General features: G+C 46.2%; 1 protein-coding gene across 1 annotated transcript in view; it reads right to left on the bottom strand.

Moving 5' to 3' along the window:
* The window catches only part of CNTNAP1 (contactin associated protein 1), a 219128-nt gene that overhangs the window by 75630 nt on the left and 120202 nt on the right, over positions 1-23296 (bottom strand). Inside the window, exons 6-9 of the mRNA XM_063960038.1 lie at positions 13172-13356; positions 12900-13040; positions 5184-5445; positions 3502-3651 (exon numbers count right to left, since the gene is read on the bottom strand). Of these exons, the coding sequence (XP_063816108.1) occupies positions 3502-3651; positions 5184-5445; positions 12900-13040; positions 13172-13356 (738 nt within the window). The remainder of the gene's footprint in view (positions 1-3501; positions 3652-5183; positions 5446-12899; positions 13041-13171; positions 13357-23296) is intronic.

Raw genomic sequence — 23296 nt, 5'->3', positions numbered from 1 at the left:
TGTGGCATGCCTATATTCTGTGTGTGACTGCGGCTGTATCTTCATATGAAATGCTGCGTTTCAGTGTATTCCTGGAAATCACTGTAATGTAGCATTTCATATGCAGATACAGCCGCAGTTGCACACAGAATATACTTCTAGGCATGCAGCATATAATTTTAATCAGCAGAAGCTGTTTGTGCGTCATACCCACATAGTAATGCAAATAAGATGCATTTTCATAAACAAAAGGCGCCCGACGTTAGCAGAGCTGCCAGCTGACTCATGCCAGGCATTTCCTGCAGAACTAGCTGCGGTGCTAGGGGGCACCAGCCAAAATCTTGCCTAGGGCATCATATTGGTTAGGGCCGGCTCTGCTCAGGTTACATGCCATCCTGGGACTCTGCAACAAGTAGCAGCAGTAACCAGGAAATGGATGCAGGAGCCACCAGACGGTTCATAGCGCTCAGAGCAGAGGCATCGGGGACACGTGTCACTACTTACCGGCAGAGGGAGAAGGTAAATCATAAAACCAGAAAGTGAAAGGAAGTCACAAGGTGCGCTCACTAGCAGCAAGAGAAACCCGCAATTTATCACAGAAGGATCCTCCCAACCCCCACCAGATCAAATTTCCACATACAAAAGTGACAGTGCAGATAACCCGCGCTTCAGGGTGTATATATATTTGAACAGGTCACCATTTTCTTTTTTCTGCAGCTTTTAGCATAAATGCATTCCTCATGTGTATATACGGGAAAAATGGAAAGAAATATCTGGCAGGAAGGGGTGAAACCCTGTGTGGGGTGAGCAATGCAGTGACCGGGATGAGGAGGGGTTGGTGCTGGGGCTGGAGATGACGCGGGTGAGAAGGAGGCAGATAACTGGCTTATCTGCTTTATGTATAGCCAGTGTGTGTGTAGCCAGATAAAATGCTACACACACACACACACACACACACACACACACACACACACACACACACACACACACACACACACAGTACCTGCTCAGCATGACAAAGCCCCAGCTCCCAGCAGCAGGACTTCCAAAAACCTGGCAGCTCCTGTATGAATAACGACTGCCCCCCTATAATCCGGCTCTGGAGTCCATCATTTTGATGGGCTTTATACTAGTTTTACAGAATTCTGCAGTGAGAAGTCCAGGTGTTGGAGCTGAAGGATTCAGCTGGACTAAGAAGATCAGTCATGCTTCTGCAGAACATTGCACCTCAGAGCCTTGTATCTCGGGCTCCTCCCAAGCAAACTACAGTACCTGTTCTGTAATATACTGTCACACTTAACATATGATAAAAGTAGTTTTGCATCTTCCCTTTTGTCTTGGCTTTGTGATGCTAAATCTTAAGGTTCCACAGTTTACCTAGTGAGCCCTGATTCTGACCCACAAGCCAAAACTTATTTAATGAAAATATTACAACACAAACATATTCACATTAATGTTGCTTACACAAATTATGTTGTGAATAATATATTCCAAAGAACGTATTTAGACTCTTCGCATTATGCACTTACAAGAATTTAAATAGTTTTATATTGTAGATTAAATGAAGATGTCACAGTCTTCATGCAACAGCAATCCATGTTAAATTATGCGTACCTTAAGTACAATGAATAACTTGTGAAATGTATCAATTGTGACTCATGTGTGAAATGCTAAATTATTCACTCTTACGTAATTTTGCCCAGTGCGAATGTGGTTTTCTGTAAATTAAATGCATCTGCAAAATCTGGGTTTCTCGTATCTGAAACATGAAAGTGAAGGGCACTGTTTAATCTGCCCCTACTTTACACAATATTTCCCTTCTCATCACAAGCAGTATATAAGATAGCTCAGCTTGTCAGTAATGCTTGCTGTGACACCACCAGTCATGCTTTGTGTACACAGATAATAGGATTTTGGGATTTACAGTACCATTATACAGTATGTATTCCTCTGAGTAAATTTGTGGGACGCTGCTAACCTTGTGGAGTAGATGGTGCTGGTGCAAGAATAGGAATTCATGTACAACTAATAGCTTGTTTACAGTCCGTCTTCTCACCTCTACAGCCCTCCACCAATCAGAGGTCAGTTTAAAGTCCAGTCGAATAACAAAGTCCAATCAAGTAGATCTGCAGCCTGGCATAACTATTCAACTGGTGTCCACAATGCACTGCTCAGGAGGTGTTCACCAATTTGGTAAAGTGGGTCATAATGTTATCAGTAACCAGACTTTTCTCAGAGATTACAGTAGATTGTAACTGTAATTCATCTTGACACCCCCTGCTCAGGTCTCAAGCATGCTGTTAAAGCCAGTCAAGCTAAGTCTTGCTGGTAAAATGGACCCCGATTTAAAAGGTCCTCTCTTGGAGGCAGCCTCCAAAATGGTTCTGCTTAAAATGTTGGTATATGATCTTTTTGGATACTCCAGTGATACAGTACCTGTATTACTTGGACACCATTTTCCTGTCCAAGAGGTATAAGTAATAAGGTTCAAGTTCCATAAACCAGCGAGTTCTCAGCAATTACGAATGAAGATTTAAAGTGGAAATAATTGAAAAGGCGAAACCAGGTTGGATTTATTATTGCCACTTCCAAGCAACAGCCTTAATTGCTGAAATTGCACTGGTTCATGGAACTCATACTCTAGTACATATCGCCCAGGGAGGGAAAAGGTACACTAGTTGGTATTTCCGTGAGACCATCCAAACAATAGCTTCAATCAGTACTGAACTACTTTATTGTTCAGCTAAGAGGCCATGTTAACTTCCAGTTGACCCCACCTGCCCACAATATGGTCCAAGACCACTGCATCATGATATCACTCACCATAATTAATGGCAAGTGAGCTTTCCAATTTATCAGTGATGCCCACCAAGGATGAGGTGCCAATACTGGGGAAAAGCACCTCCCCCCTGATGGCCCTGGTATTTGTAGAGCTTTCCCTGCCATGTCTGGTCCAACTGCAGGGCTCACCTCTGTGCTGGCCTCAACCTGACCAGTGTCCTTGCTACAATAGGTCCTATACTGTCACAAATACAGGACACGGCAGCTGGGGTCGACTGCTGCAAGCTAGAGATACCCTCCTCATGGAGAAACTTGCAAGTTACATATAAAAAAAAAACAAATAATAAAATAAAATGTAAATAAAAACGTACACGTTGTCTGCAACAGAAGAAATTCTGCCCTATTCCTATGTGCACTCAAAAACTGATAGACTGCAAAAAGGATTTAGTTTTACATGACCGCTTCCTCCTGCAGCAGTGCCCTCTAGACTGCATGGTTTCCTGTGCCCCCCCCCACGGTTCACACCATCCTGCTAGATAGACAAATTCTATCTTCGCCTGTTTACAATGTTTCACTAACTGCATAAGATGGGACAGTATAGTCACTGACTTAGTTAAAATTATCGCTCCTGGATAGGCTGATGGATAGATGGGTGGGTGGATGAATGTTGCATCTATCTGTCAGTGCCTCAAGTTTCTGATGTTGAAACATACACTACAATTAATATTGTAACTTTTATACCTCCAAAGTAATAAGTGTCTCCTGTACGAAGCTGGAACAGATAGTTAATTTTGAACTGTGCGCCTTCATCCTCATCAATAATCACCAGAGCAGAGTTTTCTCTGGCCACCAGGGAGACAGAGTGCCAGAAGCCATCATTCAGCCGATATCCTATGGAAAGAGGAATAAAACCATGTATCCACTAACATGTATAATTACTCAAACAACATATATTTGCGACTAGGGGCTTCTTCCTAACTAAGGACCTTATTCAGTAATGATTGTAAAATTTGCAATTCGCAATCTGGCCGAGTATGGGTGAGCAAAAATAGTGACAAAAATTGCATACAGATTGTGATCGCAATGCTGCCGCTGTGTGGCTGACAGGAAGCCGGCATTTATGGGCTGAAACCTGCCGCTTTCTGGGTGTGTCTGAAAAAACACGGGTGTGCCCAAGCGTTTTTAAGGAGGGCCTCTGACGTCAGCGATGACCACTAACAGCCTCTTGTGTGGGGCAAGAATTGTGGATGACTTTGCCTGGAGCAGATAGGAAAAATCTTCGCTGTTCCGGTAATTGCGTATGGTTTTGCGATCAGCCCGCATATTGCAGTGCATTCGCAATTTCTGCAATGGCCGCTTTTTCTCTATTTATGGGTAGCAACTATTTGATCGCAGCAACTGCTTTTTAGCAGAAATTGCAATCCTTACTGAATAAGGTCCTATGGTTCTACTACTACTTACCAACAATTCTGCTGGCCCAGGTCTATGAGCATGTCCCTGATCAAAGAGATTCTCATAGTAATATGAGACTGAACATCTTTGTGATAAGAGAGACGCTCAGTGTCGGACTGGGCCATGAAGGGCCCACAGGTGGGATGCAGTGGTAGGGGACCAGCATGTTTAGGGGTGTGGCCAGGGGGCCCTTTGATAAAAATATATAGTAAATACTGCTAGTGTATGCAAATGTACCAGATTAATAACAGCAATGCACTATAGAAAATACACCACAGTCCTGTGCAGTATAATGTAACATATGTATAATGTATCATTCTAATAGGCAGTCTGGAACCCATGGCTGGACTGCTCATCTTGCACTTCTGGCAAATACCAGAAGGGCCGAAGGTCTGGTGAGCTGGTCAGGTTCTGGGTGGAAGAGGATGCCCCAAGCCATCCCACTCAAGACAGTTAAGAGGAGAATGGCGGGACATTGTGCAAGGATGAGGGGATCTCTGTGGAAAAGGGAGTTGCCTCTTCATAATTTATATTAAAATCACTTAGTGAGCAAATATACCCTCACATAGGTTTAGGGATAAGTGACAAACAAATTAAACAAACTAAAGGGAGCACCGTATAATCATCACTATGACAGAAGTGTGCCATATGCAAGGTAAGTGGTACACTAGGCACCTTACTGCATTATATTATGGTTGTAAAATAACTTATTTTGGTATTAGCTAGTGGATGATGTGTTGTCAAAGGTGCAGCCTATATCTATCATGGAGATCAACAGCAGAAATAAAGTTGATTAAAGTAAAATGTTAGACTTGGATCAGGAAACAGGAATAATCCATTTCGGAGCCTTTTTCATGCTATATGGGCTCTTGTTTCCCCATTATGGAATTCTGTAATACTTAATCCTCTTAATGGTTTACTCAACTAGTCAGGACCCATCATGCATTGAGACAATATCGATTACTACTCACCAGCTGCAAACACCAGCTTTTTTTTGTGTGGTTGGGAGATGGTCACATTGATCTGACCCTCGCTTAGAGCCATTTCCAGTGATCCCAAAGAACCAGCAAACTTGGTGAAAAGCAGAAGGCCAATGGTGTCCCAGGTCCGGAATTTAAAGCTCACCATCATCTTTATATTGGCAGGGACCCCGGGCACCATCAGGTAGTTGTTAATTCCAGAAAATGTGACAGGAACATAAGGCATTTCCACACAAGAGAACCGCACCTTACCCTGTTGTAAAACACAAAAAAGTGAGAGGTCACTAAAAGGTGTAGAAATAAGTTAAACACAGGGGCTGTAGAGAGGGCCCTGATACAGCATGGGGCGTGGCCTCAATAGGGCGTGTGTCCACTCCCCTAAAAATAAAATACATATACAAAAAACTAACGAAGGGCCCAGCATGCTCCGCAGCAGGAGTGCCGTTCATATCGGGGGGAAGCATCTTACCTTGTTTGATCTGGGATGCAGGTCCCTCCTCCATGGCCAGCACCATCTTCCCAGTAATATTAGCATAATGGCGTAATGTGTAAAAGGGGACCCTACCTGGTGTAATGTGTAAAAGGGAACTCTACCTGGCATAATGTGTAAAAGGAAACTCTACCTGGAGTAATGTGTGCAAGGGCTCTACCTGGGAGTGATGTGTAAAAGGGATCTCTACCAAGCGAAAAGGGGGCTCTACCTGGAGTAATGTGTAAAAAAGGGATGTACCTGGCGTAATGTGTAAAAGGGGACGCTACCTGATGTAATGTGTAAAAAAAAGGTCTACCTGGAGTAATATGTGCAAGGGGCTCTACCTGGAGTAATGTGTAAAAGGGGTCTCTACCATGCAAAATGTGTAAAAGGGGGCTCTACCTGGTGTAATGTGTAAAAGGGAACTCTACCTGGTGTAATGTATAAAAGGGGACTCTACCTGGAGTAATGTGTAAAAGTGGACTCTACCTGGCATAATGTGTAAAAGGGGACTCTACCTGGTGTAATGTGTAAAAGGGGACTCTACCTTGAGTAATGTGTAAAAGGGGGCTCTCCAGGTGTACTGTGTGTACGGGACTCTAACTGACAATGTGTAAAAGGGAGCTCTACCTGGAATAATGTGTGACAAGGGCTCTACCTGAAGTAATGCGTAAAAAGGGGGCTCTACATGGAGTAATTTTTAAAAGGGGCTCTACCTGGCATAATGTGTAAAAGGGGGCTCTAACTGGCATATTGTGCAAAAGGGGGCTCTGCCTGGAGTAATGTGTTAAAGGGGCTCTACCTTGCGTAATGTATATAAGGAGCTATACCTGGTGTAATGTGTATAAGTGGCACTTCCGTGTGGCATCATTTCAATAAAATCTGAATTGGTATTATTTTGTGACCATGTCCCTTCCCCATGAAGTCATGGATCTGTACAACTTGCACCTTGTAATGACACTCACATTACAAGATGTGAGTTTAACCACTGAAAAAACTTAAAGCAAAAAATTCACAGGCTATAACATTTGTGAGTTGCAGGACAAATATTGCACCTTCAAAATGTGTGAGAAGGTGTGAGTTTGGTCCTGCAAAAAACTTGCACCCTATTTACTAAATGTAGTCTGAAGCATGGTGGTGACGCCATCATACTTCGGGGCTGCTTCTCTTCATGTGGGAGTTGGCTTTTGGTCGGTATAGAAGGTATAATAAATAGCTCCAAATATCAAGATATTGTGGCATGAAATCTGCTCTCAGAAAGTTGAAGATGAAGAGGAATTTAACTTTCCAAAATATGCATCCAAGTACACATCTTAGACAACCAAGCAATGGCTTCAGATTAGGAAAATCAAAGTCTTAGAATGGGCCAGCCCAAACACAGATGTCAATCCCGTTGAAATTTCTCTTAAAAAACAAAAACAAAAAGGCTGACATGAGAGATGCCTTGATATTTTTGTATCTTGAACTTTTTTGAAGGAAAGACTGAGATAGTATAAGAAAGTCCAGGTATGCAAAGGAATAGATTCTTTAAAAAAACCTCACTGTTACAATAAAATAAAAATGTGCTTCCACAAAGGATTAATATGGCTGTGCATCCAGGCTATGAAAGGTTTTTATTTTAATTCCTTTATCCTAATAATTCTCTATTTAATTTATACTTGAGTTTAGTTTGTTTCAAGGTCATGTTAAACCCATTAGAAGACAAAGGATAGAGATTTTTATTTTGCGTTAATCACTTAAAAACCTTGACAACCTGTTGCAGTACCTGTCGGTATCATAGAGATATATAATGCAACATCAGATATTTTCACTGCTATTTTATTAGAGGGCATAGTGAACATCAGAATTAGACTACATTCACCTTTAGTAATTTAACAACAATACACATAGAGAATAAGAATATAATTCTAAATAAATATATATATAAATATATATATATATATATATATATATATATATATATATAATTCCCAACTGTCATGTGTGCTCTTCACCATGCAACCAACATGCAACCATATATCATTCACAGGGTTCTTATTGAACATACTAAACATGATACAGATTACACAGGACAGACCTGAGTTAACATAATGATTATCTAATATGAATGATATGTGGTCAAGCGATGTGTGGTCAAGCGCACACATGAGGTTTGAGATGAAAAGCTACATTATTATATGCATTTCAGTAGTGAATTAGATTATAGATCCTGTGCACAGAAGCACATTAATATTTAATATTACATGGATAAGTTACTAAGCCTTAGACGGAGATAAAGTACCAGCCAATCAGCTCCTAACTGACATTTTTCAAATCCAGCCTGAGACATGGCAGTTAGGAGCTGATTGGTTGGTACTTTATTTCCATCCACTTTATCTCCTCTCAAGGATTAGTAAACAGACCCCTATGACTGTACTTTCCAGTAAGAAATACAGCTAGGGTGTGATACAGAGTTGAACGCAGTGTCGTTGTGAAAAGGACATAAGGAAAGAGTCAAACCACGCAGGCGTTCTGATTTTATTTGCAGATTAAACGTGGATGCATGGGAGCAGAAATGTAAGAGGCATTCCTGGTTGGTTGGTTGGTTGGTTGGTTGGTTGGTTGGTGAGTGAGAGGTAACAGGGCCGTCTACAAAGATGCACAGAGATGTTGTACCTTATAGGAGTGACGCTGTCACTGAAAGCAGTTGTTTACAAAGATGCACAGATTGTCCCCTCTTCCCAGCCAGATATCTTGGGTTCTGTCTGACTCAGAGTTTTTCTGAGGATATACGCAAAAAGCTAGGACTCTTCCCTTTTGGTGGACACTAGCAGCTTGTCCAGAACCAGAGAGATCAGCCTTCCGGCAGCTGGCGCCTGCTCCAGCTCCACACGCCAGATATGACGTTTTCTTTGTTCATTATGTTGGCAGAGTGTATTGGAATTGCCTGGTGGAGTGACGTCAGTCCACACACTTACTGACTTAAACAGTAATGCAGGTTTATTCAGTGAACACAGGTGTTTCAGATGTAATACTGATATAGGTAATTGGGGACCCTTATATCATACAAGGTAACAGCAGTGCTAGCGGTACTTATCAGGAGTTGCCTCCGGTGGTAAGGGACAGAGAACTGCACAGCTGTGCAGTCTGACTCCCACTGTAGAGAAGATGCGGCACATGGCTCAGCACCAGCTCCGGAGCCGTGATACATGCAGTGGAAACGCTGTGAGTCTCTGTAGCTGAGATCCACTCCCAGTCTCAGCTCTGCACGCTTGCACACACCAGGACTCAGTCTCTCCCACTCTAAAATGGAGGAGCAGGGATTACATCACATATCTCCGCCTCCGTGTGAGTAGGGGATTAACACTATGGGATGCGCCCATAGATTGCTGTGTAGAAGGAGACAGGCACAGAGCACACCATATCCTAACACATTAGTGGATTGCTCTGGCTCCTACACTCTGATACCCAAGTCCCCAGTACCTCCTGAAAGAAAGGACTCTATAGTTTTTTATCCCATTGAAAGCTAAGAAGTCTTGGAAGTCATGTACCGGGGCCCCTTCATTCAGCCCAATGCCCCCTTCTACAGTTTAGTGTTCTCCCTCCCACCATCTGTCCATGGGACATCAAAGCTGCTGCTGATAACACCCCCCCACCTCCACCCCAACCTCTGGAGGATAGGTAGAGGTTTCAGTGCATTGCTTTGCCCAGGGGCCTACACTGCTATTAAGACGACCCTGGGTAGTGCATTGATTGTATTGACAACTTTGAATTGTGAGATTCTGACCTTAGGCTGGCTTAGGACCCTTTTAGTTGCATACATCAACATTCGTCTTTAACCACTTGCCTGGCATGGTTGCATCAGATGCGACCACACCAACAAGTGCTTTATCTGACTTGGTCGCACAGGATGCGACCAGTCTGGTAAACAGTATTAGCAGCGGCAGGGAAGGGAAACTTCTCTGCGCTGCTGCTTTCAGGGGTACCGGAAGGTACATCTGCCTCCCTGCACCCTCCCCTCAGTGTTGCTGTGCTGCTGATCATTACTGATCGGTCAGCATGGCAGGACCCTCCACCCAGCGGCTGCAGACAATGACAGCCGCTGGCAAAGTGTAAATCCACTCCTCCCAATCCCCCCCCCCCGTGTACCGGGCAGCTGTCTTGGGATGGCCGCGTTGTTACCGATGTTCCGATGTTGATGATCTTCCCAGCCGATGTTCCGATGTTTGGGGGGGGATTCCCTTTTTTTTTTTTTTTTACTAAAATAATTTTGGATAAGGTTCATAATTCTTGGATAAAGCTTCTGTGAAAGGAGCGAAACGCGTCAGAAGTGCGGATTTTGGACCCTTACATTGCCTTTGAACCCATCTGTATTGCTGTTCATCACCATTAACATCAGCCCGACACCTATTGAGAGGAGAGAGACCGGGACCTGGGTGCTTGCAAGCAGCACTGGAACGGTGCGGTCTCGTTGTTCCCTGTGGCTGGACATCCTCGCCATCAGCGGGCGTCATTGCAGGCGCTGGATCCCCTGAAACCGGGACTGCTGTACTTACCATTGGGGCTTCATCTTGCGTTACACGATATTGACGGAAACCACACGTAAGGCTCCGTATAGGAGCATATCTTCATGCCATTATTCTGTCTATGCTGATGGGCAATTTAATAAGGAACATTGCTTTTACATAAGAAACATCTAAGGAACTTATATTTCTACATGGGTTCTAGAAGCAAATTGTTGCGCATTATAACAAGTGTGTTATGCGGACTGAAATATAGTTACTAATTTGTCCGTTTGAGAACTGTGCACAGGTTAGCTTGGCTCCACCTCCTTGAGTTATTTTTAATAGTATTGTGATAATACTGATTATAATATTGTTCTTATATTGTTAAGATATCTTAGACCGGTCTAGTCTTTTGTGTATTAAAACTCATGAATTATAAGAAAATTTGCAGTTTGTTTATTTGAACATCAGCCATACCATATACAATTAGCGCAAAGAGTTAAGTGTTAGATTAGCTTTGGGAATTAGCACAGGGTTCACCTGTGCTAATTATTCTGACTTGAAGACCCCAAGTCAGTGGCTCTGTGTTGCAGCTTGAAAATAACGAATGGTGATTTATTAATTGAAATTAGCTAATCATTAGCGCCTGGTTGCGGTTTGTGTATTGGCACCATGGAAGGGGCAAATACATTTGCGTGTGGCTTCGGTGCATGTGAGGTGGCGCTTCTTATACAATGCCCACAGTTGTAGCGCTAATTATGCAATATCCACTGTACTGGTAGTGCCCCTTATATAGACCCCATAGTAGTGGTGCCCCTTATGCAATGCTCGTACTGCCCCCCGTAGTAATGGTGCCTGTAGTAATGCCCCCAGTCATTTAGCGCCCTAGTAGTTATGCCCCCAGTGGTAATGCCCCTGCAGTTATGACCCCAGTAGTTTACCCCCACCCCCTTTAGTTTAGCCTCCCAGTGGTAATGCCCCCAGTAGTTTGCCTGCCTGTAGTTTAGCCACCAGTAGTAATGCCCCCCTGTAGTTTGCCCCATTGTAGTTTAGCCCCTGTAGTTATGCCCCACTTGTAGTTTAGCCCCCAGTAGTAATGCCCCCAGTAGTTTGGCCCCTGTAGTTATCCCCCAGTAGTTTGGCCCCTGTAGTTATGCCCCCAGTAGTTTGGCCCCCTGTAGTTTAGCCTCCAAGTAGTAATGCCCTTGTAGTTAAGCCGCCAGCAGTAATGCCCCTGTAGTTACACCGCCAGTAGTAATGCCCTCCTGTAGTATGCCCCCAGTAGTTAGCCCCTTTGCAGTTAACTCGCCCAGTAATAATGTCCCCCAGTAGATGCCCCCCAGGAATAATGTCCCCCAGTAGTTTGCCCCCAGTAGATGCCCCCCAGTAATAATGTCCTCCAGTAGTTTGCCCCCAGTGGTAATGCCCCCTAGGAGTTTGCCCCCAATAGATGAACCCCCAGTAGTAATGCCCCCAGTAGATGCCCCCCAGTAATAATGCCCCAGTAGATGGCCCCCAGTAAAAATGTCCCCCAGTAGCTGACCCCAGTAGTAATGCCCCCAATAGATGACCCCCCAGTAGTAATGCCCGCAAGTAATAATGCCCCCAGTAGTTTGCCCCCAGTAGTAATGCCCCCCCAGTAGTAATGCCCCTTGTTGATGCCCCCCAGTAGTAATGTCCCCCCGTAGTTTGTCCCCAGTAGATGCCCCCGCTGCATTAAGGAAGAAAAAAACATCATACTTACCGAGCCCCGTTCCCGCTTCCAGACCGCTGCAGTCCTCTCTTGGCGTCCGCTCCTCAGCACTATGAGAGAGACGTCATGACTGACGTCTCTCCCATAGCGCACGCCGCACAGTGACAGCGCCGGAGCTCACTACTGAGCTCCTGTCTCCGGCTGCCGCTGTGCAGGGAGACGGGCGCCCGCTGGTAACACAATCTCAGCGGGCGCCCGTCATCTCCCTGTGCGGCGCCAGCGCCGGGGGAGAACGGGGGACGGAGGCCACAAATGACAGGGGGGGCACGGGCCCGAATGCCCCCCTCCCCTGGATCCGCCACTGACCACTGGTAAGTAGTGCCAGGACAGAGCCCTGCAGTGAAATGAATCTATTGTTTAACAGAAGTAGCCGGAACTGGACAGTCAGCGCTCAACTAAGGAATGGGACCTGGAAATAGTTAGTATAACTTTCATCTTAAATTTGCCATAGTATGTGTGTTGAACTTTGAGTTAATTTAGAGAATATCCCGGAGAAAACATTGTTGCCAAAGATTATTGTTGCTACAAATGAGAAAAACGCACTATAAACTCAGCTAACTTTAAACTTAGAGATTACTGGGCCCCAATTCATAGAGTAAATGTATATGTGGCTGTTTACTAAGTTGGTATTTTAGATTATTAAGATTGTCATTTGCCAACACTTTTTATTGTCATTTGTATTTTATGCATGGAAAATGTATGAGAGTACAATGTACAGTATCTTGAGTAAAACATAAATGCCTTTGTAGAAATAACCAACTTAAAGTTCTTACAGTAAAAGAAAAGTTCTTGAAGAAGCATTCCAGTTTAATAAAAACACCTTAAGGCAACTGTGTAATGTCTCTGTGCAATATATTGTGAACTATTTATTCATGTGATACTCACCTTGGTGTCACACTAGTGCTCTTTGATATCCATTGATTACAATACAGATGTGCTGTTACTCTACCAGATTATTCTGCTACACAGATACAAGCAAAACTGCTCTGCAGACTCACCACAAAGCGAATGGATGAATGTTTTCTCCTTGCAAGGTCAGCAACGTGGACCTTATTGAAAATGATGTTCTCCAGACAGCCACGGAAGTTCTGCTTGTGAGAGATGCTTTTCTCCTGATATACAATGCCAGCAAAGAAAATCTGCAGGGACAAGAAAGGAGTCCATAAACTTCTTAACACCCAAACTAGGTTTTCAGGACTATATAAAGAATAACTAATCTACTACTTAAAAAAATATATATAATATATATATAATATATATGGAATTCCACCTCTGTGTCCAGGTCTAGCTGGTCAAAATCCCCCTTGCAGCGTATCCTTTGTATTTCCCCATCCAATGTTATGTTGAGGTCACGCCCATTACGTTGGAAGTGGATAGAATGCCAGTGCTGGTCATCTAGTAGGCTCCCCAGGATGGCAACTGTGTGGCTGTCTACAGGGTGGAGGGGGCTGTTTCCTGTTAACACAGGAGATGGGGAAATTTGAATGGGGAAACATAAAAAAAGCAATTGGACTGTTTTATACGGTAGGTAACACAATTATGTTTACATAATACATAAAGTTGTGTTTACAAAGAATTGTGCCATGTGTCAATAAATGACAAGTAAACAAATATACCTGACTAAAAAGAGATACATGTTACAAGAAAATAATGACTGTTTCAGTGATAAAAAATTTTTTTTACTGACAATGAAAAAGAACAATTGCTAAAAAGTAAATGTCATTTCTTAGTGCAACTTATTTGTAATAAGTCAAAATAAATAAATACACCAATCACAATATACTTGATTACATTTATGTTGGTGTAATAAAAAAAATCAATCAATCAATGGTACACAGATAAACAAATTCAAGCCAGGGGTCAAATGTAATAGGGTGAGAGCTTTATGGTCGAGAAAGTTTCCCCACTACTCGGGCAATGTAATAGGGTCCCGTCCGAGTTTTCAGTGCCAAACATAACTCTCATGAGAGTTGTCATGAGAGTTTAACTCTCGAGAGATTTTTACAGCAGAAAGCATCCGAGTTTATAAGACCAACTAGAAAGCTACTTTCATTATGAGGGTTGCATAGTGTGAGAGAAATTGACTCACTGGCACCCAAAAGTCACCAGATGCAATCATCACACAAAATCATATAAATCCTGGATCCTCTATGTTGTCCTTTGAAATGCAATAGGTGTTTTTGAGAGATGTTGGTGGTTTGTGACTGTGAGAGAGCTACTATAGTTTAATTTTCAGTTTGCATTACTGTTTTGTGAAATTTAAAGAGGCATGACTTCTAGGAGAGAGAGGAGTGTGGAGGAGGGAGAAGAAGAGGAGGCATACTGCCCAACATCTGTAGGCTGCAAGGAGGGACTTTCTCACGTAGCGAAGCCACGTGTGTAGCCTGTGGAGAACGTGTGTGGCTTGGTGGGAGTGCCTCAATCATGAGCCACGCCCCCATTTTCGGTTATTGTGGGGTCATGCCCAGCGCTCCGTAAGCTGCTGGCATGCCCCCAGTCTCTCTGTCTCCCGTGAATAGATGCTGTACGCATGGGGAGGATAAAGAGGAGGCTGTACCTGGCAAAATAAGGACAGGGTGCAATATCAAGTTCTCGTATGCTGAGAACTGCGCCCTGGTCCATGCCGTGGTGCAGGTCTTCCCTCACCTGCTGGGTGCCCAGGTGCACAGGACCCCTGCGTTCCGGAAGAAGGCCTTGTGTAGGTCAGTCCAGGACGCAGTCAGCTCTCACCAGAACGGCCCGCAGACTGCCTCACCCAATGCGTAGCGTCTGGACGTGGGTGGGGGGTCACCAGAAGGGGCAGGGAGAGGTTGAGGGCCTTCCTCCTCACAATAGGTTTTGTTTGGACTTTTTTTCATGGTTTTTCCCCCCTTGATCTGTTTGGATTTCTTATTAAATTTGCCTGTTTAAGTAAATTGTTTAAAAAAAAATAAGATTTTAAACCTACCGGTAAATCTTTTTCTCGTAGTCCGTAGAGGATGCTGGGGACTCCGTAAAGACCATGGGGATAGACGGGCTCCGCAGGAGACATGGGCACTTTAAGAAAGACTTTAGGATTTGGGTGTGCACTGGCTCCTCCCTCTATGCCCCTCCTCCAGACCTCAGTTAGAGAAACTGTGCCCAGAGGAGACGGACAGTACAAGGAAAGGATTTTTGTTAAACCAAGGGCAAGATTCATACCAGCCCACACCAATCACACCGTATAACTTGTGATAAACTAACCAGTTAACAGTATGAAATTCAACATAGCTTCAGTCGGAAACTGAAAGCAACCATAACATAACCCTTATGTAAGCAAAACTATATACAAGTCTTGCAGAAGTAGTCCGCACTTGGGATGGGCGCCCAGCATCTTCTACGGACTACGAGAAATAGAGTTACCGGTAGGTTTAAAATCTTATTTTCTCTTACGTCCTAGAGGATGCTGTGGACTCCGTAAGGACCATGGGGATTATACCAAAGCTCCCAAACGGGCGGGAGAGTGCGGATGACTCTGCAGCACCGATTGAGCAAACAGGAGTTCCTCCTCAGCCAGGGTATCAAATTTGTAGAATTTCGCAAACGTTTTTGCCCCTGACCAAGTAGCCGCTCGGCACAGCTGTAGTGCCGAGACCCCCCGGGCAGCTGCCCAAGAAGAGCCCACTTTCCTAGTGGAATGGGCCTTGACTGATTTAGGTAACGGCAATCTAGCCGTCGTATGCGCCTGCTGAATCGTGGTACAGATCCAGCGAGCAATAGTCTGCTTTGACGCAGGAGCGCCAACCTTGTTGGCTGCATACAGGATAAACAGCGCTTCAGTTTTCCTGACTTTGGCCGTCCTGGCCACGTAAATTTTCAAAGCCCTGACTACATCCAGATACTCGGAATCCTCCAAGTCTCGTGTAGCCACCGGCACCACAATAGGTTGGTTCATATGAAAGGATGACACCACCTTAGGCAAGAATTGAGGACGGGTCCGCAATTCCACCCTATACATATGGAAAACTAGATAGGGGCTTTTGTGAGACAAAGCCGCCAATTCTGACACTCGCCTAGCCGAAGCTAAGGCCAACAACATGACCACCTTCCAAGTGAGATATTTTAACTCTACTGTCTGAAGTGGTTCAAACCAGTGCGACTTAAAGAAACTCAAAAACACGTTAAGGCGCCACCGGAGGTACAAAAGGAGGCTGAATATGAAGCACTCCCTTTACAAAAGTTTGTATTTCTGGAAGTGAAGCCAATTCTTTTTGAAAGAAAATGGACAATGCCGAAATCTGAACCTTAATGGAGCCTAATTTTAGGCCCAAATTCACTCCAGTTTGTAGAAAGTGAAGGAAACGGCCCAGATGGAATTCTTCCATAGGAGTATTCCTGGCCTCACACCAAGCAACATATTTACGCCATATACGGTGATAATGTTTAGCTGTCACATCCTTCCTAGCCTTTATTAGAGTAGGAATGACCTCATCCGGAATGCCCTTTTCCGCTAGGATCCGGCGTTCAACTGCCATGCCATCAAACGCAGCCGCGGTAAGTCTTGGAACAGACAGGGCCCCTGTTGCAACAGGTCCTGTCTTAAAGGAAGAGGCCACGGATCTTCTGTGAGCATCTCCTGCAATTCCGGGTACCAGGCTCTTCGTGGCCAATCTGGAACAATGAGAATTGTCCGAACTCCTCCTTATCTTATTATTCTCAACACCTTTGGGATGAGAGGAAGAGGAGGAAAAACATATACTGAGTGGAACACCCACGGTGTCACTAGTGCGTCCACCGCTACCGCCTGAGGGTCTCTTGACCTGGCGCAATACCTTTGCAGTTTTTTGTTTAGGCGGGACGCCATCATGTCTATCTGGGGCAGGCCCCACTGGCTTGCAATCTGTGTGAAGACTTCCTGATGAAGCCCCCACTCTCCCGGATGCAGGTCGTGCCTGCTGAGGAAGTCTGCTTCCCAGTTGTCCACTCCTGGAATGAACACAGCTGATAGGGCGCTTACATGGTTTTCCGCCCAGCGTAGAATCTTTGTGGCTTCCGCCATTGCCACTCTGCTCTTTGTGCCGCCCTGGCGGTTTACATGAGCTACTGCGGTGATGTTGTCTGACTGGATCAGAACTGGTAAGTCGCAAAGCAAAGTCTCCGCTTGACGAAGGGCGTTGAATATGGCCCTTAGCTCCAGGATGTTGATGTGAAGACAAGTCTCCTGACTTGACCAAAGACCATGGAAGTTCCTTCCTTGTGTGACTGCACCTCAACCTCGGAGGCTCGCGTCCGTGGTCACCAGGACCCAGTCCTGAATGCCGAATCTGCGGCCCTCTAGAAGGTGAGCACTCTGCAGCCACCACAGGAGAGACACCCTGGCCTTGGGGGACAGGGTGATCAACCGATGCATTTGTAGATGCGACCCGGACCATTTGTCCAGTAGGTCCCATTGGAAGGTCCGTGCATGGAACCTGCCGAATGGAATGGCCTCGTAAGATGCCACCATCTTTCCCAGGACTCGCGTGCAGTGATGCGCTGACACCTGTTTTGGTTTCAATAGGTTCCTGACCAAAGTCACGAGTTCTTGAGCCTTTTCTATCGGCAGATACACCCTTTTCTGGTCCGTATACAGAATCATGCCCAAGAAGGGTAGACGAGTCGTAGGAACCAGCTGCGACTTCGGGATATTGAGAATCCAGCCGTGTTGCTGTAACACCTTCAGTGAAAGTGACACGCTGTTCAGTAATTGTTCTCTTGATGTCGCTTTTATGAGGAGATCGTCCAAGTACGGGATAATTGTGACACCTTGCTTGCGCAGGAGCATCATCATTTCCGCCATTACCTTGGTGAAAATTCTCGGGGCCGTGGAAAGCCCAAACGGCAACGTCTGAAATTGGTAATGACAATCCTGTACCGCCAGAGGCGTATCTAGGTTAGAGCGAGTGGGGCACATGCCCTGGGTGCCTTGGCAGGCCCAGGAGAGGGGGGCGTCGCCGGCGTCCAGGGCATCATGCCCCACTCGCCCCCGTCAACCCTAAATGTGAGGGGAGGATAGCGCAGCGTCTCTCCCTCCCTTCACCGCCGCTGCCACCACATCCTGATTGGCTGCCGGTCCGCGAGCTCTGATTGGCTAGCGAACCGGCGCCAGACAGCCGCCGGAGACCTGGAGCGGTGAGTGGAAGGAGAGGCGCTACGCTGCGCTCTCCTCCCCTCACATAGCAACAAGCGGCCGGTAAGTGACGGGGGGGGGGGGGGTCCGGCGGCACGGGGGGGGGGGGGGGGGTCCGGCGGCACAGTGAGGCATGTATCTGACACCAAGTGGGGCCTGGCACTGTGGGGCATGTATCTGGCACTGTGGGGCATGCAACTGGCACTGTGGGGCAATGTATCTGGCACTGTGGGGCAATGTAACTGGCACTGTGGGGCAATGTATCAGGCACTGTGGGGCATGTAACTGGCGCCAAATGGGACATGTAACTGGCACTGAGTGGGGCCTGGCACTGTGGGGCATGTATCTGGCACTGTGGGGCATGTAACTGGCACTGTGGGGCAATGTATCTGGCACTGTGGGGCAATGTAACTGGCACTGTGGGGCAATGTAACTGGCACTGTGGGGCAATGTATCTGGCACTGTGGGGCAATGTAACTGGCACTGTGGGGCAATGTAACTGGCACTGTGGGGCAATGTATCTGGCACTGTGGGGCATGTATCTGGCACTGTGGGGCAATGTAACTGGCTCTGTGGGGCATGTAACTGGCTCTGTGGGGCATGTAACTGGCTCTGTGGGGCATGTATCTGGCACTGTGGGGAAATGTATCTGGCACTGTGGGGCAATGTATCCGGCACTGTGGGGCATGTATCCGGCACTGTGGGGCATTGTATCCGGCACTGTGGGGCATTGTATCCGGCACTGTGGGGCATTGTATCCGGCACTGTGGGGCAATGTAACTGGCACTGAGTGGGGCATGTATCTGGCACTGTGGGGCAATGTATCTGGCACTGTGGGGCATGTATCCGGCACTGTGGGGCATTGTATCCGGCACTGTGGGGCAATGTAAGTGGCACTGTGGGGCATGTATCTGGCACTGAGTGGGGCATGTATCTGGCACTGTGGGGCAATGTATCTGGCACTGTGGGGCATGTATCCGGCACTGTGGGGCAATGTAACTGGCACTGTGGGGCAATGTAACTGCACTGTGGGGCAATGTATCCGGCACTGTGGGGCATTGTATCCGGCACTGTGGGGCAATGTAACTGGCACTGAGTGGGGCACTGAGTGGGGCATGTATCTGGCACTGTGGGGCAATGTATCTGGCACTGTGGGGCAATGTATCTGGCACTGTGGGGCATGTATCCGGCACTGTGGGGCATTGTATCCGGCACTGTGGGGCAATGTAACTGGCACTGTGGGGCATGTATCTGGCACTGAGTGGGGCATGTATCTGGCACTGTGGGGCAATGTATCTGGCACTGTGGGGCATGTATCCGGCACTGTGGGGTAATGTAACTGGCACTGTGGGGCAATGTAACTGGCACTGTGGGGCAATGTAACTGGCACTGAGTGGGGCATGTATCTGGCACTGTGGGGCAATGTATCCGGCACTGTGGGGCAATGTATCCGGCACTGTGGGGCATGTATCCGGCACTGTGGGGCAATGTAACTGGCACTGTGGGGCATGTATCCGGCACTGTGGGGCAATGTAACTGGCACTGTGGGCCATTTTCAGTGGCCACACCCATTCTGGAGCGTGGCCACACCCATTCTGGTGTGTGGCCACGCCCATTTTTTCGCCACATGCTACTTTTTGTGTGTGTGGTTTTTTTTTTTTGGGGGGGGGGAGGGCGCCATTTTCCATCTTGCCCTGGGCTCCGAAAACCCTAGTTACGCCTCTGTGTACCGCAAATCTCAGGTACGCCTGATGAGGTGGATATATGGGAACATGAAGGTATGCATCCTTTATGTCCATAGATACCATAAAATCTCCCCCTTCCAGGCTGGCGATGACTGCCTTGAGCGATTCCATCTTGAATTTGAACCTTTTCAAGGGGTGGTCTTCTGTATGCCGAATGTCGGGATCCCGGCGTACAGTATACCGGCGCCGGAATCCCGACACCCGGCATACTGACAAGTATTCTCCCTCGTGGGGGTCCACGACCCCCCTGGAGGGAGAATAAAATCGTGTAGCGCGCCACCGTGCCCGTAGCGTGGCGAGCGCAGCGAGCCCGCAAGGGGCTCCTTTGTGCTCGCCACGCTGTCGGTATGCCGGCGGTCGGCCTCCCAGCGCTGGTATGCTGGGCGCCGGGAGCCCGAGCGCCGGCATACCGTACGACACCCTTTTCAAGTATAGGTTCAGGGATTTTAAATTTAAAATGGGTCTGACCGAACCGTCCGGTTTCGGGACCTCAAACAGGGTTGAGTAAAATCCCCTGCCCTGTTGAAGCGGGGGAACCTTGACCACCACCTGTTGAAGATACAATTTGTCGATTGCATTTAACACTATCTCCCGTTCTTGAGGAGACGTTGGCAGAGCCGATTTGAAAAACCGGCGAGGAGGCACCTCTTCGAATTCCAGTTTGTAACCTAGGGAAACAATTTCTATTGCCCAGGGATCCACCTGTGAGTGGGCCCAGATGTGGCTGAAAATTCGAAGACGTGCCCCCACTGGGGCGGACTCCCTTAGTGGAGCCACAGCGTCATGCGGTGGATTTTGCAGAGGCCGGGGAGGACTTCTGTTCCTGGGACCTAGCTGTGTTGTGCAGCTTTTTCCCTCTGCCCTTACCTCTGGCAAGAAAGGACGATCCATGGCCTTTCTTGTTTCTATTTGATCGAAAGGACTGCATTTGATAATGCGGTGCTTTTTTAGGTTGTGAGGGAATATAAGGTAAAAAATTAGATTTGCCTGCCGTAGCAGTGGATACCAGGTCCGAGAGCCCTTCCCCAAACAATTCCTCACCCTTGTAAGGTAAAACCTCCATATGCCTTTTTGAGTCGGCATCACCTGTCCATTGTCGGGTCCAAAGGACTCTTCTAGCCGAGATCGACATAGCGTTGATTCTCGAACCTAATAGACCAATGTCTCTTTGTGCATCTCTCATATATAAGACAGCATCTTTTATATGTCCTAGTGTCAATAGGATGGTATCCTTATCCAGGGTATCAAATTCCGCTGATAAGGTATCTTCAGCTCATGTGAGGGGGGGAAATTTATCTCAGTTTTCTTTCCCTTATACATGTGTACCCGCGTGTCAGGGACAGGGGGTTCCTCTGTGATATGCAAAACATCTTTGATTGCAATAATCATATATCGAATACATTTAGCCACCTTTGGCTATAATTTTGCATCATCATAATCGACACTGGAGTCAGAATCCGTGTCGGTATCCGTGTCAACTATTTGGGATAGTGGGCGCTTTTGGGACCCCGAAGGTCCCTGCGACATAGGTACAGGCATGGGTTGACTCCCTGACTGTTCCCTAGCTTCAGCTTTATCCAATCTTTTGTGCAATAAATTTACATTGGCACTTAAAACATTCCACATATCCATCCAGTCAGGTGTCGGCGCCATCGACGGCGACACCACATTCATTTGCTCCTCCTCCTCCCTCGAAAAGCATTCTACCTCAGACATGTCGACACACACGTACCGACACGCCACACACTCAGGGAACCCTCTTATCTGAGGACAGTTCCCCCACAAGGCCCTTAGGAGAGACAGAGGGAGAGTATGCCAGCACACACCCAGCGCTATAATAACCCAGGACAAAAACACAATATTTATGTTTACCCAGATAGCACTTTTATACTCAATTCGCCAATTATGTGCCCCCCCTCTACTTTAAAACCCTCTTGTCACCGTGATCTAAGCAGGGGAGAGTCCGGGGAGCTTCTTCTCAGCGGTGCTGTGGAGAAAAAATGGCGCTGGTGAGTGCTGAGGGAGAAGCCCCGCCCCCTCGGCGGTGGGCTTCTGTCCCGCTCTAAAATACAAAACTTTGGCGGGGGCTCGTAGGTATATACAGTGGACGGCTGTATATACCCATCTTTTGCCAGGAGAGGTTCATTTGCTGCCCAGGGTGCCCCCCCCCCCTGCCCTGCACCCTTACAGTGACACAGTATGTGAGGTGAATGGGAGCAATGGCGCACAGCTGCAGTGCTGTGCGTTACCTCAGTGAAGAACATTGAAGTCTTCTGCCGCCTCTGATGTCTTCTAACTTCTCATACTCACGTGGCTTCTACCTTCAGCTCTGTGAGGAGGATGGCGGCGCGGCTCCGGGACGGACGGCGAGGATGAGACCTGCGTACCGATCCCTCTGAAGCTAATGGTGTCCAGTAGCCTAAGAAGCAGAGCCTTTCAACTCACAGAAGTAGGTCTGCTTCTCTCCCCTCAGTCCCACGATGCAGGGAGTCTGTTGCCAGCAGGCTCCCTGAAAATAAAAAACCTAACAAAATACTTTCTGTCAGAAACTCAGGAGAGCCTCTGAAAAGCACCCAGTCTCCTCTGGGCACAGTAATCAACTGAGGTCTGGAGGAGGGGCATAGAGGGAGGAGCCAGTGCACACCCAAATCCTAAAGTCTTTCTTAAAGTGCCCATGTCTCCTGCGGAGCCCGTCTATCCCCATGGTCCTTACAGAGTCCCCAGCATCCTCTAGGACGTAAGAGAAAATGTGTTTGTGTTTTTTTTGCCATAACTTAATTTAGAAGTATAATATTTTTTGGGGGGGGAATGTTTGTTTTAATTGTTTGTATAAGTAGGTACACTATTTAGAGGGTACAGCAAGGTAATTAGGTTTTAAAATACATGTAGGAACACTATTTAGGGGGTACATTTTAGCTATTATGGGTTAGTGTAATGTGCTTTTACACATACATGTAAAGAGACTATTTGTAGAGGTAAAAGTATTTTTATTTAGAAATAGTTTTTCTATGTTTATTTATTGTAGACTCAATACTTTCCTGTTTACTCAGGCATTTCCATAGTGTCCCTTTTAGTATCTTCATGCTTCTGTATTTTATGAAAATGTACTTCATTATTTTCTGTACTATATTATGCTATGTATCTGTTAAGCGCCTTGAGTCCTATTGGAGAAAGAGCGCTATATAAATAAAATTATTATTATTATTATTATTATTATTAAATATGTTTAAAATGTGTACTTCTAATTGTTTTCCGCATTGACACATACAACTCACCTAAAAAAACAACACACCTCTATTTTGGAGAGATTTTAGACATGTTTTATGTGAGAGTTTCAAACGCTCACTCTATTACATTGTATGTTCAACATGGGAAAACATCTGGATGACAGTTTAAATCGTGAAAGATTTTTAAGACCCGAAAACATGCGAGTTTGTAAGATCTCGGATTCTATTACATTGACCAAGTTTAAAAAGTGTGATAGTTTACTGGTAAACTCTCACATTTTCAAAACTCTCACCCT

The sequence above is a fragment of the Pseudophryne corroboree genome, chromosome 3 (genome assembly GCF_028390025.1).
Source record: "Pseudophryne corroboree isolate aPseCor3 chromosome 3, aPseCor3.hap2, whole genome shotgun sequence".
NCBI classification, from domain to species: Eukaryota; Metazoa; Chordata; class Amphibia; order Anura; family Myobatrachidae; genus Pseudophryne; species Pseudophryne corroboree.
Note: the sequence above shows the minus strand (reverse complement) of the source record. Positions and strands in the feature narration are given on the sequence as shown.